Raw genomic sequence first — 16913 nt, forward strand, 5'->3', positions numbered from 1 at the left:
TAAATGCCCTTCGGCTTAAACTGTCTTCTGTTCCTCACCACTACATTAATTAAACTGCTGAATAGATTGTGTAAATATACATGCATTTAAACGTAAAGCTTAATTTTCTAGTGCTTTTTTTCTGTTAACGTTTAAAAACATATTATCACTCTTCCCTGTTCAGAGATATAAACTCATACATAACCGTTTCCCTGTCCTCTGCCATCCACTGTAATGTTTCTGATTTGTATCTCTCTGGAGACAGTACGTTTTTTTGAATAAAAGTAAACAAATCTTTCTTGTGTGTTTGTCTGATTTTACATGATTCATTTATGCAGATGCTTTTACTCAAAGTCACAAGCAAATATACTGTTAGTAATTTATTCTAAGTGTTTTTAAAAACTTTAAATCTAAAATTAGCTGCAGTGGTTAAATGAGACACTTTCCTATTATGAAGAAAATTGATTAATTGCATATATGAATATTTCAAATAGTTATTACTATTGTTAATGCAATAAAAACATTGTCTATCATCCTCATCATGAGACACATGTAATAATGTAAACTCTTTGTAGATCAAAGCATTCAAGTATCTCCAAAGACTATACAGATGACGTCATACACTAATTAGCATATTCATGACATCAGTGCGCATGTTGCCTTTTACATTTGTTTGTCTCTCTGTGCTCACATACTGTATTTTAATGCAGCCAAATTCTCAATAAAACTGTTTTCATTTATATATATTACTGTTTCTGTTGTCAGACGAGAATAAATATGAAATAGTAACTGAAATGCGGCCCTTTAAGACTACATAACCAGCTCTCCCTTCCAAGACGTATTCTAACATTTACTTAAACTTCATGCTGTGCCAAACCTGTACAAACAAAGAATTTTTTAAATAATGTTTCAACTCTTTTTGTCCCTATAATGAAAGTCTAGAGCATCATGCACCCTCTTGACATTCGTTTTATAGACAGAAATATTAAGACATGTCTCAAAATATCATCTTTTGTGTTCCACAGAAGAAAATAGGTCCATACGACATGTGGTTGAGTAAATTAAAACATTTTTGGCTGAACTTTCCCTTTTTAAAATTACTCCTTGTTATACTGGTTAAATATTGTTCCAGGGTCTGTCTTACTGCTAGACTAATTATTTTGTACAATGTAAAGGGGTGGACTTAGTGAATCTTAAGGTAATATAGGGGTAATTTCTTAAATATATAATTTTATTATAGAATTATATTATGTGACTAGTATTGCAGGTTAACGCAGGACTGGTTGGTTATTTTTCCAAGGCTAACCCCTACATTATCCCATACCCATTTCAAAACAACAAAACATAAGTGTTAGATGTTTTATTTAATAGCCATGTGTTTTAAGACCTTTCAAATATCTAATAAAATGTAAAATGTTAATTTGGGTGAACACGTAGGCTCTTCACTTTTTCAGAATGATCAAAGTGTCTAAAACTCATTGACAATTTGTCAGTATTACTATTTGTCGGTCTGGTGTATTGGCCAATCATGCTGTTTTACAATTTGCTTTTCTTGTTGTTTTTTCCTTACATAGGCTGATGCATTAAGTTCCAAACAGGACAAAAATGGTTTCACATTTCAGAGGAAACATCAGAGACTACTAGAGAAAGAGGTAGATTTCAAAATGTTTTCAACATTTCCTTGATGGCCATTTGTTGCTTTGAGGCCTGATCGATTTCTATGGTCTCTTCTCCTCACCTTGACTGTCACTGCTAATGCTGGAGTATAGATCCGTTCTTTGGTGCAGCAGAGAGGAGAGCAGGACCGCAGGCTGCTGACCCTGGAGGAAGAGCTGAAGAAGTTGGAGTCTAAATTGCTTGTGGCTGTCAGAGAGAAGACCGGCCTCGCTGCCAGTGTGGCTTCTCTCGAGAGGCAGCTCGCAGAGTTAAAGAAAGCTAATGAGTTCCTGAAGACCAAGGTGACTAGTCTTTTTGTAGCAGTGTGTTTTCCAGTCTCTGTTTCTTAAGTAAAAGGCTTCACATAAACTAGTTTACTGAGGAATGTCTTGGCACTTTGATTTTCACAGGTCTCTGCAGATATCACCAAGAAGAAGATCAATGCTCTTTCCATGGAGCTCATTGAGGCCAAAAATAAACTCGATGCCAAAGACAAGGTCAGTTATCTCAGTCGTTTTATACATGGAGAAGAGTTTGTGTAGCTTCAAGTTGCTCAGTGTAATTTTGGATTTGTGAACAGGAACTGAGCTTTCTTCAGATCAGCACAGAGGGGAAAGTAAAGGTCTTGGAAACAGACCTGGAGACTGCTAGAGCAACTTTTAGAGTTCTTCAGGAAAGGAACAAAGATCTTGGTAAGTTACCTTGAGGAACTATATGCTTGATATTGTATATTTTTGGATCGGTTCCATGTCATAAAATCGATCTGACAAGTCTCTATGCTCAAGTCGGACCATGTTCACAACAAAATATAATACTTGCTGAAAACTGCACAGAATATACTGTAAAAAATAAAGTGAAACTGAATTTTACACAGTAAGTGTTTCCAACAGTATTGTCTAATTTAGTGAGTGGAGTCTAGTTATCTTGGAAATACCAGTAGTTACAGTATATTGCATTTTCAGTCCAATTGTATGTAAAACGGTTAACTTTAAAGAGTTAACCTAGTTGAATTTTAGTGAATTGTTTAATTCAGGCAGCTTAACAAATGATTCAGTATTCCCGGAAGATCCTGTGGAATTTCAGAGTTCTTTTGCTGATGTTGGATCGTATCAATAACAAAAATGCTAGTTTCTTCCGACAAGCCAGGAATATTGGATCCAGTCTCATTACCAGATCACTTCAAAAAGTTTCAAATTTGTCTGATACCCAAAAGGTTTAAGTCTTTGTCTGAAAAATCTTTATCAGTCAAGAGGTTGACAAGAGTAGGAGCAGGATATGAAGTTAATGCTGTTTAAAGTGTTTTATTAATTAATTTATTCATTAATTCTATTCAGAAAAGACATTTCATTAATCAAAAGTGACAGTGAAGACCTGTTACAAAAGATTTCTATTTCAAATAAATACTGTTCTTCTGAACTTTCTACATATTAATCAAAGCATACTTAAATGTATCATGCTTTCTACAAAAATAAGAAGCATCACAACTGTATGTTTCTGAACAGCAAGTCAGCACTGAAAATTCAGCTTGGCATCACAGGAATAAATTACATTTTAAAATGTATCAAGGTATTTTAAATTGTAGTAATATTTCACAATATTGCTTTTTACTTTTTGATCAAATAAATGCATCCTTGGTATGATTTCTTTTGAACAGATCTGAACAAAAGCGTGTTTATATATAATTTTTTGTTTGTTTAGAAGTAAAATTGTATAGGCATGTTGAAACCAAAGAGACATTTGACAGTTCAGACTTTGAGTCGCGTGGTTTAGAAACCATTTATGTATTTGTTTGAATGACATATTATGAAGAATTTGCTCACAAATCGGATGACATTAGTCACTGAGCTAACATTTTTTTCTTATTACTGTTGTTTTTTAGAAGACCTTCATCAGGGGACAAGAGTCCAAAATGAGCAGCTCGAGAATGAAATGGATAAATTGCACAGTAAGTTTGCATACTAAGATTTGTGTTTGTTTTATGGTATCATCTGAGTTGGCTACATCTCTCTTTCTTTGCCGTCTTCTTCAAATGAAGACATAATCCAGGAGCTGAGGGAGGAAATCAAAGCCCTGCAGAGTTACCTGGACTCAGCAAATGACGAGATTCAGGTATTGGTTTTGGTCAACAGAATTTGACTCTCCTAAGCCAGATGACATTTACTCACCGCTTAGGTTGAATCATCAGACTTTGAAGTGCTGCTTGGTTTGAGATAAGCTGTCTGTCTCACTCTCCAATGTCAAAGGATTTGCGGATTAAGCTCCAGGACAAATCCACCGTGGAGCGCCGGTTCTCTGATTCTCAAGAGAACCTCAGGTTAGAACTGTGTGTGTTTTCATGTTGTTGTTGTTATTGTGTCAGTCCTCACATCCTCATCCAGCTCTATACGGGTTGTGCAGTGACGTGGAGAAAAAGTTGGAGAAATGTACCAGTGAGCTGCAGGACTGTCAGGAGTTGCTGAAAGTAAAGGAAGAGGAACTGCAGGACTCCCAGAAGGCTCTAGAAGAGAAGGAGAAAGAGGTGGAGCAGCATGTGCAGGATCTCCAGGCCTCGCAGACCTCACTAAAAGAGCTGGAGGAGCAGATGCAGCAGGGAGCTCAGGATCTCGAGGAGTCCCGGAGCGCAGTACGGCAGCAGGAGCAGGAGCTGGCCCGCGTGAAGGAGATCTTGAGGAGAACGGAGGAAGAGCTGGATCAGCGTGTGGCACTCATGGGAGAGCGATGCTTGGTGCTGGAGGATGAAAGAGGTGAATAAGATTTGGCTGTGAAATGCAGCATGAAGTATTTTTAAGATGCACTTTATGAATAAGCACATATTGTGAGTTTTATTTGATTGTCTGTGTGTGATTGTGTGCAGCCAGGACACAGGAGGAGGGTCTGCGACGGGTGCAAGAGTTGAAGGCAGAGATCAGCTCATTGGAGGAGAGTAGGAAGACTGAGAAAGAAGCATACGAAAAGCTGAAGGAGAAATATGCTCATGGGTACTCAATTGTTTTTGATTGTATTGTATCCCAAATTGAAAATTATTTACTCACCTTCATGTTGTTCCAAACCCATGAGATTTTTAATATATGTAGGGCTCATCAAAAATGGTAAATAGAAACCGAACAGGAAAAATATAACTAATATAAATCTTTTATTTAATTTTATTGTCAGACCTCAAAGAATATCAGCACAGAATACAGCATTGTTTAATACAGCACGAGGAAGCATAAATTTGTTTACACATCATTATATTATTGGGATATTTTTCCTCTTTTCCTCAATTCATTGCTGCACATTTATTGTTCATCCCTTTGCTCTGAAGGGCAGTTAGAAGCTTTTTGTTTCTTGTATTCCAGTATTTCATTAGCTTGAGTATCTGTATCTTTGGACACGACATGGAAAAGAGTTTACTAACATGCCATTTTGTGATTAGTTGTGGTACTTTTAGAGGAAAAATCAATAGTGAATAAAGTTGCCATGTGATTTATACCTGCATAAGTGGGACAATTAAGTGAAGAGTGCATCTTAATAGACTTTAAGCAGGTTGTACTGTGTCGTCTCTCAGTCAGGAAGTCAAAGTCTCCCTGATCGACTTTGTGGATTAGGCTAATGTCTCTTAAGCTTGCACTGACCAAACAACTGGAAGAGAAAAAGGTGAACTTATTCATTTTCACAGCAAAAAAGTCAATTGAATGGGCCTGTTTGATGAACATTTTTGTTATTTATAAAAATAATTCCTAGTAAAAAATACATATTTGGCTTACACAATAAGTGATCACAATTATATGTCTGACAGGTAATCGTCAGCACAGAAGTATTAACTTCTGTTTTGGGTAGCAGTCCCATTCAATTAAATAGCAGTTGCTTGATTGGCACAGAAAGTTTGCAAATTTTTTTTATTAGAGGAAAAATCAATAGTGAATAAAGTTGCCATGTGATTTATACCTGCATAAGTGGGACAATTAAGTGAAGAGTGCATCTTAATAGACTTTAAGCAGGTTGTACTGTGTCGTCTCTCAGTCAGGAAGTCAAAGTCTCCCTGATCGACTTTGTGGATTAGGCTAATGTCTCTTAAGCTCCTCTAATGTGTGTTGCTGCAGACTCACAGCGACTCCCTGGCTAGCATGCTTGAGCGCCTGAGAGATGAGGCTGAGGCGGAGAGGAGACGGCTCGGCGAGGAGCTGGAGGACGTGCTCGAGGAGCTGTCAGAGCTGGAGAAGCAGGAGCAATGCAGTGAGGAGGCCATCCAGCACCTCACGCAGAATAACCACACACTGGAGCAAGAGCTGAAGAACACTTGCTCTGAGTTAGAGAAGTGAGAACTTACGATTTCTAATTGAGTTGAGATTGATCTCATCACTTTGGTAAAAACTGACCAGTGTTTGGTTCTCCTTTGGCAGGAAGTGTACTGAGATGCAGGCTTTAGAAGAGGCTCATGTGATGACAATAAAAAAACTAGAAGAGGATCACAACAGCTGTCTTGCTAAGCTGGGAGATGTGACTACTGACTATGAGAGGTGTTACTTTAAACACCTTTTCGTTTATTAAAATGCTCATCTTTAATCTTCCCACCCAAGCATCATTAAGTGTCTGCATCAAATATTTTCTCATTAAATTCCAAAAGCACAAGACGGTCTCTGGGTGAGCAGAAGGAGCAGGCAGAGGCTCAAGCCCATCAGCTGCAGGAGGAGATGAACCAACTCAAGCAACAGCTGCAGCAGGACCAGCAGAAACTCATAAGCTACCAGGAAATGCAGGATAAACAGCGAGAGGAGCATGCTGGGTCAGTATCCTGCCTCAGAGGTTTGCAGTATTAATCTGCTATGCTTCCCATATATAGGCAGCTCCTACATAGTTGATAATGTGGTCCAAGGTTAAGAAGAATAATGTTCAGTCAGTTATTACAACAAAATAAATAAACAAGGTGATGAGGATATTGTAATTGACTAATCAAAATTTGTTTATATATTCAAATGTATTTTAAATTAAATATTGAATAAAATGTGACCCTGGACAAAACCAGTCATAAGGCTCAATTTTTTACAATTTAGATTTATACATCATCTGAAAGCTGAATGATTGTTAGGATCGAACAATATTTGGCCAAGATACAACTATTTGAAAATCTGGAATCTGAAAGAGCAAATAATCAAAATATAGTGAAAATTGCCTTTAAAGTTGTCCAAATGACAACTTGGTTCTTAGCAATGCATATTACTAATCAAAAAGTTGATAAATTTACAGTAGAAAATTTACAAAATATCTTCATGGAACATGATCTTCACTTAATATCCTAATGATTTTTGACCCATACAATGAATTTTTGGCTATTGCTACAAATATACCCGTGCTAAAATTAAAAAATTTAATTAAAAGTTAGTATTGCGCCCAAATGACCAAACCACTTAATTTATTAAAAATAATAAATACAAATTACAATAAATTGAAAATTTTTATTAATTCGATTTTTATTTCTCTAAAACAGGCCTTTTTATCTGCAGATTAAATAGATAATACACAATTTTAAACATTAAAATTAAAATTGTAATATATGATTGCTTGTAATTTGATTTTATGATTCCTTTTGATGCTGATTATTTAAATCCTGCCTTGTCAAATTTATAACAAGCCTTTTTAATCCAATCTTACTATCAAATGTTTTCACATTTTTATATCCTCATTAATGTGGAAACAGCATAAAAACAGTATTTTAAATATTTAGGTTAACTGTTTATTTTTGTTAACAGGTTAAATGGCAAATATTAATCTATTAATATACGCAACACATTTTTGCCATCCCTAGTAATACTTCAACTATTCAGAATATTCACCGTTTTGAAATGTCTGACAATGTCTAAGTGATTGATAACTGCTGGTGGTTTTGCTGTGTTACAGGATGCTTTTAAAAGTTCAGACTAAGCTGGCTCGGAGAGAGGAAGAGTTGAAGCAAGCAGCAGAGACTCGGAGTGAGGAGCTGAGAAGCCTGCAGGCGGAGGTGAAGCACGAGAGAGGAGAGCGAGAGCGGGCTCAGGCCCAGCTGGAGAGAGAACAGAAGAGGCAGTCAGTGGAGGGCCGTTCTGCAGAAGCCAGCAGGCTGCGGGGCCGCGTGGAGGAACTAGAAGACGAGGTTTCTGAGCTCAACAGGCAGGTGCAGGAGGAAAGAGACACTGCTGAGCATCAAGTTGTTGAGTGGGAGCAGGAGAGACGACAGCTATGCAGACAGATGGAAGAGGAAAGGCAAGACCACCACAAACAACTCGCAGAGGCTCAGCTGCAGAGGTGAGAAAGTTACAACGCACTCAACGAGGTCTCTAGTCCATCAGTGTCCTCATGCACTAAGACATGCAGTGCTCAAGTCTCTGTGTGCGTTACATTTTTTTTTGTTTAATCCCATATTGTCATTCATTCACTCCCAGCACGTGTGATGCTGAGACTGAGCACTGGAGAAACTTGTATGAAGAGCTCTATGCTAAAGTAAAACCATTTCAGGTAAGCAAAGATTACATTTAATGTGCCAGTTTATTTCTTTATTACATTTATATTTTTCTATTTTTAGTTAGCTTTTTATTTCATTCTCTTTTTTCCCCCCAAATTAATCCTCTTATTTTATTCCCTTTATACAATTAAATTAGTTTTTATTTGTTTTTTCCCCTTAAGAATAAAAAACTAAAGGAAAAGATATTTATATTACATTTTATAAATAGAAGTTTTCCTGTTTTTTTTTATATATTTAATTGTTTATTTATTTATTTATTTTTTTTGGCAAATCCAGTAAATTTGTTTTTATTATCATTTTCTGCCGACTATCCTCTCTTTGACTTTTGTAATTAAAGTCCGCATGAAATCAAAATTTACAATATTAATTTTGTTAGTGCACATTGTGTCTTAAGGTGAACCGTTAATCCGTGCAAGTTAAAGGGTTAGTTCACCCAAAAATGAAAATTACCCCATGTTTTACTTACCCTCAAGCCATCCTAGATGTATATGACTTTCTTCTTTCAGACGAATACAATCCGAGTTATATTAAAAAACATCCTGGCTCTTCCCAGCTTTATAATGGGAGTGGATGGTAGCCCAAAATTTGAAGTCCAAAAAATTTAACCAATCCATTATAAAAGAAGTCCACACGGCTCCGGGGGGTTAATAAAGGCCTTCTGAAGCGACGAGATGCATTTGTGTAAGAAAAATATCCTTATTTATAACTTTATAAACCTTAATTTCTAGCTTCTGCTAGCTGTCTTATGCGCGTTCACAAGAGAGTGGCGTCCAGCGGATGACGTAGGCGTAGCGTAAGCTCCGTTGAGAATATGCTAGTGTCGCGAGAAACAAGTTTTGTTTACAGCAAAGAAAACCAGTGTCCTCTTGGCTTATATTGAAATCCTCCGAAATTTTTCTTTACAAATCCTCGTTTTGTACTACTAATTCGTGACCGGTGTTTTGTTTTGCTCTCTCCTCTGCGCTTCCACGTTCGTCACTTCCGCGTTTGCCTGCGTGCTACGTCATCCGCCAAATATAGGCCTATAGCACAAAGATAGAAATGACCTCTTAGACTTCCTGAAGTTGGAGGCAAAAAAAGACAATGCGAGAGAGAGCAGCAGTAGAGAGGAGTGAGCGATTTCCTCTCACTGTTTGAAACATTTATTAATAAATGTTTAATTTAAAAACTTTAAATGTGTACATCAAATACATATGCATTAAATGAACAAGAAATATGTAACAAGGAATTTAATAAACTTTAAAATATAAAAAAAAATCTTATTTTTTGGTGTGAATACAGGAATAAAACATTGAGGAATTACTGTCATTAAACTATTAACATTTGTACATGTAGTGTTGTTTTTACACTAAACTAGACTTTAAAATAAATTTGTTTCCCTAGATACTTTTCTAGCAGGCTTTCTTTTCTATTCTATAAAATAAAAATGTACTAGGCTTTTAAACAAAATATTTAAATGTAGTCATGGTCCTCCTAGCTGTATGTTGGTTGGGGCTGAATATTTACAGATGACTATAATATATACCAAATATAAAGATGAAACTAGTGCTGTATGAACCATATATGTTAAACATGGTCTGAACATCTACTGAGAAGTATGGAAATTTGAGTCTGGAAAAATATGGAATTTTGAAATGGAAAATGTAGGAACCCTGCTATACTGAAAAAGTAGGCAGCTTCCGGTTCACGCGGACTTTAAACACTTTTTTTATTTTTATTTTTTGCTTTAAGAGAGCTTTGCGAACAAGCTTCACAATGAAATTTAGTAAAAGCACTATTTGCAATATTCACAAATGCGGTGTTAAGGTCGCATTGAAAAGACTAGTCAGCCAGTATGTGCAGAGTGGAAGGTGCTACACATAGCTTGGTTTTATATTGCAAAAACAGTAGAGACAAGTCTTGGATAAGGGGCAGTAAATATGTGCTAGACGAATCCTCTCATTTGTCTTCTTATTCTGGTCTTCAGGAACAGCTGGACCGCTTTGCAGCAGAGAGGAACGCTTTGTTGAATGAGAAAGGAGCCACGCAGGCGGAGTTGAACAAGTTAGCCGATGCCTACGCCAACCTGATGGGTCATCAAAACCAGAAACAGAAGATCAAACACATGGTCAAACTAAAAGAGGAGAACTTGGAGCTCAAAGAAGTAAGGCAGTAGTCATAAGGCAATAGTCATTGTTTGACTGATGTTTTTGCTATGTAGCTGAGCGTGTTCATGTGTTCTGCAGGACGTGTTCAAGCTAAGGGCACAGGTCGGGAAACAGAAGCAAGAGCTGGATCGGCTCAAGTCCGGTCAGACGCCGCGGAGATTGGACCCCAGCAAGGCTTTCAAATACGACCTCAAAGAAAACCAGCAGCCCACTTCAGCTCTTTCACAAGGTGAGTAACTCGAGAACAGTAGACTAACTTGCTACACATTTTATATTATTTTTGTATGTTCTTTTTATTATAAATTTAAAATCTACTTATGCTTTTTCTTTGTTTCCAAGGCAACAAAAAATTGTATTAAACTATCACTCATGGACTACCTTTGTGTAATGTCCCTGGCCTATGGATGACTTTGCAACATGAACACTGTGATGGGATGGTTCAGCGCTCAAATGTCCTGACTGTGCCTCTGATAATGCTGATCTTTTTTATGTATGTTTTATTTTTTGTGTATGAATTTAATTAATGTTAGTACCGTTGTTATTGTCACTCAATATCCATGTGTAACTGACAACCCCCCTTTTTAAATGTTGCTCTTGATTTGACTACAGTAGAAAAAATATGCTTATATGGGCTTGGATTCACAGAATGTTCTGTTATCTGGTTTTGTTCAGCACTGGGTGTGCTATTGTCTTAAACTCTTTAAAAAGTTCAAAGTTAGCCCACTCTTTGTTTTTAAAGTGTCCAGCGAGCCTTGTGAGGAGTCGTTTTGTTCAATTTGTTCCTCTTTTCTATAAAAGTTTAGTTGCAATATTATTTAGTTTGCAATATTATTTTGTAATTTTAATACTTAATTTGATCGTTTGTTTGCTTTGCCTGTGACTGGTCTTAAAGGGATAGTCCACCAAAAAATCCACCCTCATGTCGTCCCAAACCTGTATGCATTTGATTCTTCTGTGGGACGTAGAAGAGATGATGAGGAATGTTGGTGACCAAACCATTTCGTTTCCCTTTTTCTTTACTTTTTTTTGGGGTCCATACAATGGAAGTCAATGGGACAACATTCTTCAAATTATCATCCTTTATGTTCCACAGAAGAAAGTAATACAGGTTTGGAATGACATGAGGGTGAGTAAACAATGAAACGGTTTAATTTTTTGGGTGGACTGTCCCTTTAATGTAAAAACTATAGATGCCCCTTTAATGAAAAAACTAGATTTTAATGTTTTTATTAATAGGGCAGAAAGTGTGAATGGGATCTTTTTTTTAATAAAATAGTAATACTTGCTTTTCTCTCTATAAAACATTTTATTACTGTAACATCCATTTCTCATCAGTTTGAGAGCCTAAACTCATGAGAGTCCCAGCAGAGGGTGCTAGAACACAAGGGAAACCGGAACATGTTTCTGTCACTTAACATTCTTTCAAGCTTCCATTCAAAATGACAAGCAAACAATCAAGCAAATACTAGCATGTAATGATCATTTATTAAAATCTTTAACCTTTACAAAGCATTTCAGCTTGTTCCGCTGCAGTAGTCCTCCAGGTGGTAGATGGTGCAGGGCCTGTGACAGCACCGTTCCACTATCCCTCTCTTCATCTTCATCATCACCTTCTGTTTTAATGGATCAGCCTTCGCTACCTCGGAATCTGCTAAATTTGAGAGCAAGGCTGGAAGAGGAAGTGAACACTTAATATTTGAAATCTTCCACTATTTAAAAACTGTATATGTACATTTACAGAGAGTCCTCACCCAGCAAAGTCTCCAGGTCCCTCCTGCTTCTGCTGGAGTAAAAGAAGCCTTTAGGCCCACACACAAGGAAAAGCGCGTCCACCAGGTTGGAGCCGCACAGATGCTGAGATGGAGTAGAGAGTGATCCAGGCAGAGAGGCCAGCAGCAGGATTATTGCTGCTGCCTGGAGCAACTGGACCATGATGGGCAGAAGCTGTGGACATGTACTGCCTGGAATGAATGCATAAATATGTATGAATGAAGAGCACAGTTTTAAGTTAAACTGATGAAAACACCTAAAGAGTTGGTTCTTTCCACCTTTTTGCAAGCTTGATCATCTAGAAAAGCAACCAAAATATGTTTGGTTTCACACTTACTGTTCCTGGGTGAGCACAGTCAATCAAGAGTGGTCAGGACTGGGATGAATCGTGCTGCTTATATAGCTTTCCATTGCCAGCCCTCGCTAGGGCCTGTGACAGCACTGTTCCACTATCCCTCTCTTCATCTTCATCATCACCTTCTGTTTTAATGGATCAGCCTCCGCTACCTCGGAATCTGCTAAATTTGAGAGCAAGGCTGGAAGAGGAAGTGAACACTTAATATTTGAAATCTTCCACTATTTAAAAACTGTATATGTACATTTACAGAGAGTCCTCACCCAGCAAAGTCTCCAGGTCCCTCCTGCTTCTGCTGGAGTAAAAGAAGCCTTTAGGCCCACACACAAGGAAAAGCGCGTCCACCAGGTTGGAGCCGCACAGATGCTGAGATGGAGTAGAGAGTGATCCAGGCAGAGAGGCCAGCAGCAGGATTATTGCTGCTGCCTGGAGCAACTGGACCATGATGGGCAGAAGCTGTGGACATGTACTGCCTGGAATGAATGCATAAATATGTATGAATGAAGAGCACAGTTTTAAGTTAAACTGATGAAAACACCTAAAGAGTTGGTTCTTTCCACCTTTTTGCAAGCTTGATCATCTAGAAAAGCAACCAAAATATGTTTGGTTTCACACTTACCGTTCCTGGGTGAGCACAGTCAATCAAGAGTGGTCAGGACTGGGATGAATCGTGCTGCTTATATAGCTTTCCATTGCCAGCCCTCGCTCTTGATGGCATCAGCGGAAAAACAAAAGTTCCTGTGTAATGACATGACTCCTTATGCATGTCACCTGGCTAAGAAGTATTAGGAACACATCAGATAACTGTAATGGGCTTTACTACGATCAGCTTAAAATGTACAGGTCAGGAGAGTATTTCAGTTAGGTATACTATCATTTTATCTGGCTGAATTGTTTATTGAACTAAACAGCCCATCAGGAAGCAGGTCCTTGTGGGCAAATGAGAGCAGGAAGTAGTTCTCAGACGTGTTAGATATGTGAGGATTTATGATGAAAGTGGGCCTATGGAGACGGTCCAGAGGTGTCTAAAGCGGCACATGGCCTGCTGAAAAAGAGACTCCTGGGGCAAATGTGTCAAGTCGCAGTCGAAGAGCATCAGCATCTTCACCTTTTAAGTTTCTTCAAATGTTAACACTGAGAGACACACGGATGACCCGTCTAATGGGACCCCCTGAGGTAATACAATGCGCTCTTTCAGATCTCCCTTCATCTGTATGTTATAAGGCCGTTATCGGGGGGCTGTGAATAGAGCTTTAATCAGACTTTGAATTAATTACCATATTAACACAAAGCAAGCAGGTCACCTTAGAAAACGAGATTCTATAAATCATTTAGTATTACAGCAAATGAAAGCCTATATTATATTATTACATATTATATCATCATATTAATATATATAATTTAATAGTTAATAATATTATACAAAACAAATATAATAATAATAGATATATTATTATTATTGTTGTTGTTGTTGTTATGGCCAATATAAAATATATTCTTCAAATAAAAAGCACCAACTGTTCAAAATAAACATTATTTTTGAATAAAATGATTATTGTTGTTGTTGTTACATCTAATAATGTAATTTTTAATAACAATAATATATTATAATATTATGTGCTAAGTAGTAGTAGTAGTAATACTAATACCAATACTACTACTACTAATGATATATTTTTAATGTAATGAATAATATTATACAATATATTCTGCAAATAAAAAGCACCGACTGTTCAAAATAAACATCATCATTATTTTTATTTATTATTATTATTATTAAAATGATTATTGTTGTTACATCTAATAATGTAATTTTTAATAATAATATTATAAAAAATTGTATATTATAATATTATATACTAAATAGTAGTATGTTGTTGTTGTTACATCAAATAATATAATTTTTAATAGCAATATAATATTATGTACTTAGTAGTATAGTAGTAGTAGTAATACTAATATTTTTTATGTAAGGGGCAATATAAAATATATGCTGCAAATAAAGGGCACAGGCAATATTATTAAAACAAATATTATTAATTAGTATAATTATTATGCTATTGTTGATAACCAGTATAAAGGCTGATATATAACTATTTTTTCTTTTTACATTTAACATGCCTCATCAGACCATTTTAATGAACTGTTTTGAACTTTTCATTGAAACTATGTTTGCTATTGGTTAAATTGTGAGAAACAGTGCTGATACGATGGCCTGAATCCTGTCCCTGTCTCACAGACGTGAAGATGAATTAGAGATCTAGCAGTCTAAATACGCGCACTACATCTGGTATCTATAGCAAGAGCAATTTATTTAAAGCCGCCTCGTGTCTTACGCGCTGACAGGAGGAAAGCCAAAGTTCAATGCTGGCCTGACTGCGGCTTGTTCTTCGTCTGGACACCGGCTCTGTCCGCCTGTCCCCTGCGTCTGCGCTCCCTGTCCAAGCAGTGACAGTCTGTAATTCAGCACTAACCCCTGCCGTTCCACTCCCACTCGAAAACACGCAAGACTGGCGTTTGCACTTTCACTGTCCTTTCTTTGCAGATTTACGCTGGAATACTAAATTCGGTGAGCCAGGCGAGAGATCCGCATCAAAACACTGTCCTGCTGATATCGGGATATGATGAATGTCGCCACAGAATGATGGAGCTGAGTGAGAGCAAGAGTTGACAGTTGAGAAAATGGCTAAATGTCTCAGATATGACAAATCCCCACAGAACAAAACAACAAGCCCGGGGTACGTCTCTCTTTATCTCTTTGTAAAGAAAGAGGCATTTCTGAAGTGCTAGGTAATTGCCCTTTTTAGTCCTCAGCTGCAAGGGAGAAAAATGGAATATGAACTGTTGGAATTGAGTTTTGTCTCATTTTCTTACTGCTGTGTCATCTTCAGGACTGGGATGAATCGTGCTGCTTATATAGCTTTCCATTGCCAGCCCTCGCTCTTGATGGCATCAGCGGAAAAACAAAAGTTCCTGTGTAATGACATGACTCCTTATGCATGTCACCTGGCTAAGAAGTATTAGGAACACATCAGATAACTGTAATGGGCTTTACTACGATCAGCTTAAAATGTACAGGTCAGGAGAGTATTTCAGTTAGGTATACTATCATTTTATCTGGCTGAATTGTTTATTGAACTAAACAGCCCATCAGGAAGCAGGTCCTTGTGGGCAAATGAGAGCAGGAAGTAGTTCTCAGACGTGTTAGATATGTGAGGATTTATGATGAAAGTGGGCCTATGGAGACGGTCCAGAGGTGTCTAAAGCGGCACATGGCCTGCTGAAAAAGAGACTCCTGGGGCAAATGTGTCAAGTCGCAGTCGAAGAGCATCAGCATCTTCACCTTTTAAGTTTCTTCAAATGTTAACACTGAGAGACACACGGATGACCCGTCTAATGGGACCCCCTGAGGTAATACAATGCGCTCTTTCAGATCTCCCTTCATCTGTATGTTATAAGGCCGTTATCGGGGGGCTGTGAATAGAGCTTTAATCAGACTTTGAATTAATTACCATATTAACACAAAGCAAGCAGGTCACCTTAGAAAACGAGATTCTATAAATCATTTAGTATTACAGCAAATGAAAGCCTATATTATATTATTACATATTATATCATCATATTAATATATATAATTTAATAGTTAATAATATTATACAAAACAAATATAATAATAATAGATATATTATTATTATTGTTGTTGTTGTTGTTATGGCCAATATAAAATATATTCTTCAAATAAAAAGCACCAACTGTTCAAAATAAACATTATTTTTGAATAAAATGATTATTGTTGTTGTTGTTACATCTAATAATGTAATTTTTAATAACAATAATATATTATAATATTATGTGCTAAGTAGTAGTAGTAGTAATACTAATACCAATACTACTACTACTAATGATATATTTTTAATGTAATGAATAATATTATACAATATATTCTGCAAATAAAAAGCACCGACTGTTCAAAATAAACATCATCATTATTTTTATTTATTATTATTATTATTAAAATGATTATTGTTGTTACATCTAATAATGTAATTTTTAATAATAATATTATAAAAAATTGTATATTATAATATTATATACTAAATAGTAGTATGTTGTTGTTGTTACATCAAATAATATAATTTTTAATAGCAATATAATATTATGTACTTAGTAGTATAGTAGTAGTAGTAATACTAATATTTTTTATGTAAGGGGCAATATAAAATATATGCTGCAAATAAAGGGCACAGGCAATATTATTAAAACAAATATTATTAATTAGTATAATTATTATGCTATTGTTGATAACCAGTATAAAGGCTGATATATAACTATTTTTTCTTTTTACATTTAACATGCCTCATCAGACCATTTTAATGAACTGTTTTGAACTTTTCATTGAAACTATGTTTGCTATTGGTTAAATTGTGAGAAACAGTGCTGATACGATGGCCTGAATCCTGTCCCTGTCTCACAGACGTGAAGATGAATTAGAGATCTAGCAGTCTAAATACGTGCACTACATCTGGTA

General features: G+C 36.5%; 2 protein-coding genes across 2 annotated transcripts; one reads left to right on the forward strand and one right to left on the reverse strand.

Moving 5' to 3' along the window:
* The first annotated feature begins 1861 nt into the window (after positions 1–1861).
* LOC107707212 (hyaluronan-mediated motility receptor-like) lies at positions 1862–11304 on the forward strand. Its single transcript, XM_016511145.1, has 17 exons — positions 1862–1937; positions 2046–2132; positions 2216–2327; positions 3515–3580; positions 3671–3744; positions 3879–3949; positions 4033–4379; positions 4490–4605; positions 5239–5271; positions 5718–5932; positions 6018–6134; positions 6242–6400; positions 7513–7896; positions 8034–8106; positions 10080–10256; positions 10339–10489; positions 10600–11304. The coding sequence occupies exons 2-17, from the start codon at positions 2088–2090 to the stop codon at positions 10617–10619; spliced, it is 2160 nt and encodes a 719-aa protein (XP_016366631.1). The 5' UTR covers positions 1862–1937; positions 2046–2087; the 3' UTR covers positions 10620–11304.
* Positions 11305–11724: 420 nt separating this feature from the next.
* On the reverse strand, positions 11725–13017 carry LOC107707184 (uncharacterized). Its single transcript, XM_016511120.1, has 5 exons — positions 13005–13017; positions 12649–12858; positions 12468–12566; positions 12012–12308; positions 11725–11929 (listed from the first exon to the last, which is right to left on the reverse strand). Exons 2-5 carry the CDS (start codon positions 12827–12829, stop codon positions 11775–11777), a joined length of 732 nt encoding a protein of 243 aa, XP_016366606.1. The 5' UTR covers positions 12830–12858; positions 13005–13017; the 3' UTR covers positions 11725–11774.
* Positions 13018–16913: the final 3896 nt, after the last annotated feature.

Source organism: Sinocyclocheilus rhinocerous, unplaced genomic scaffold (genome assembly GCF_001515625.1).
Source record: "Sinocyclocheilus rhinocerous isolate Xijiao unplaced genomic scaffold, SAMN03320098_v1.1 scaffold174, whole genome shotgun sequence".
NCBI classification, from domain to species: domain Eukaryota; kingdom Metazoa; phylum Chordata; class Actinopteri; order Cypriniformes; family Cyprinidae; genus Sinocyclocheilus; species Sinocyclocheilus rhinocerous.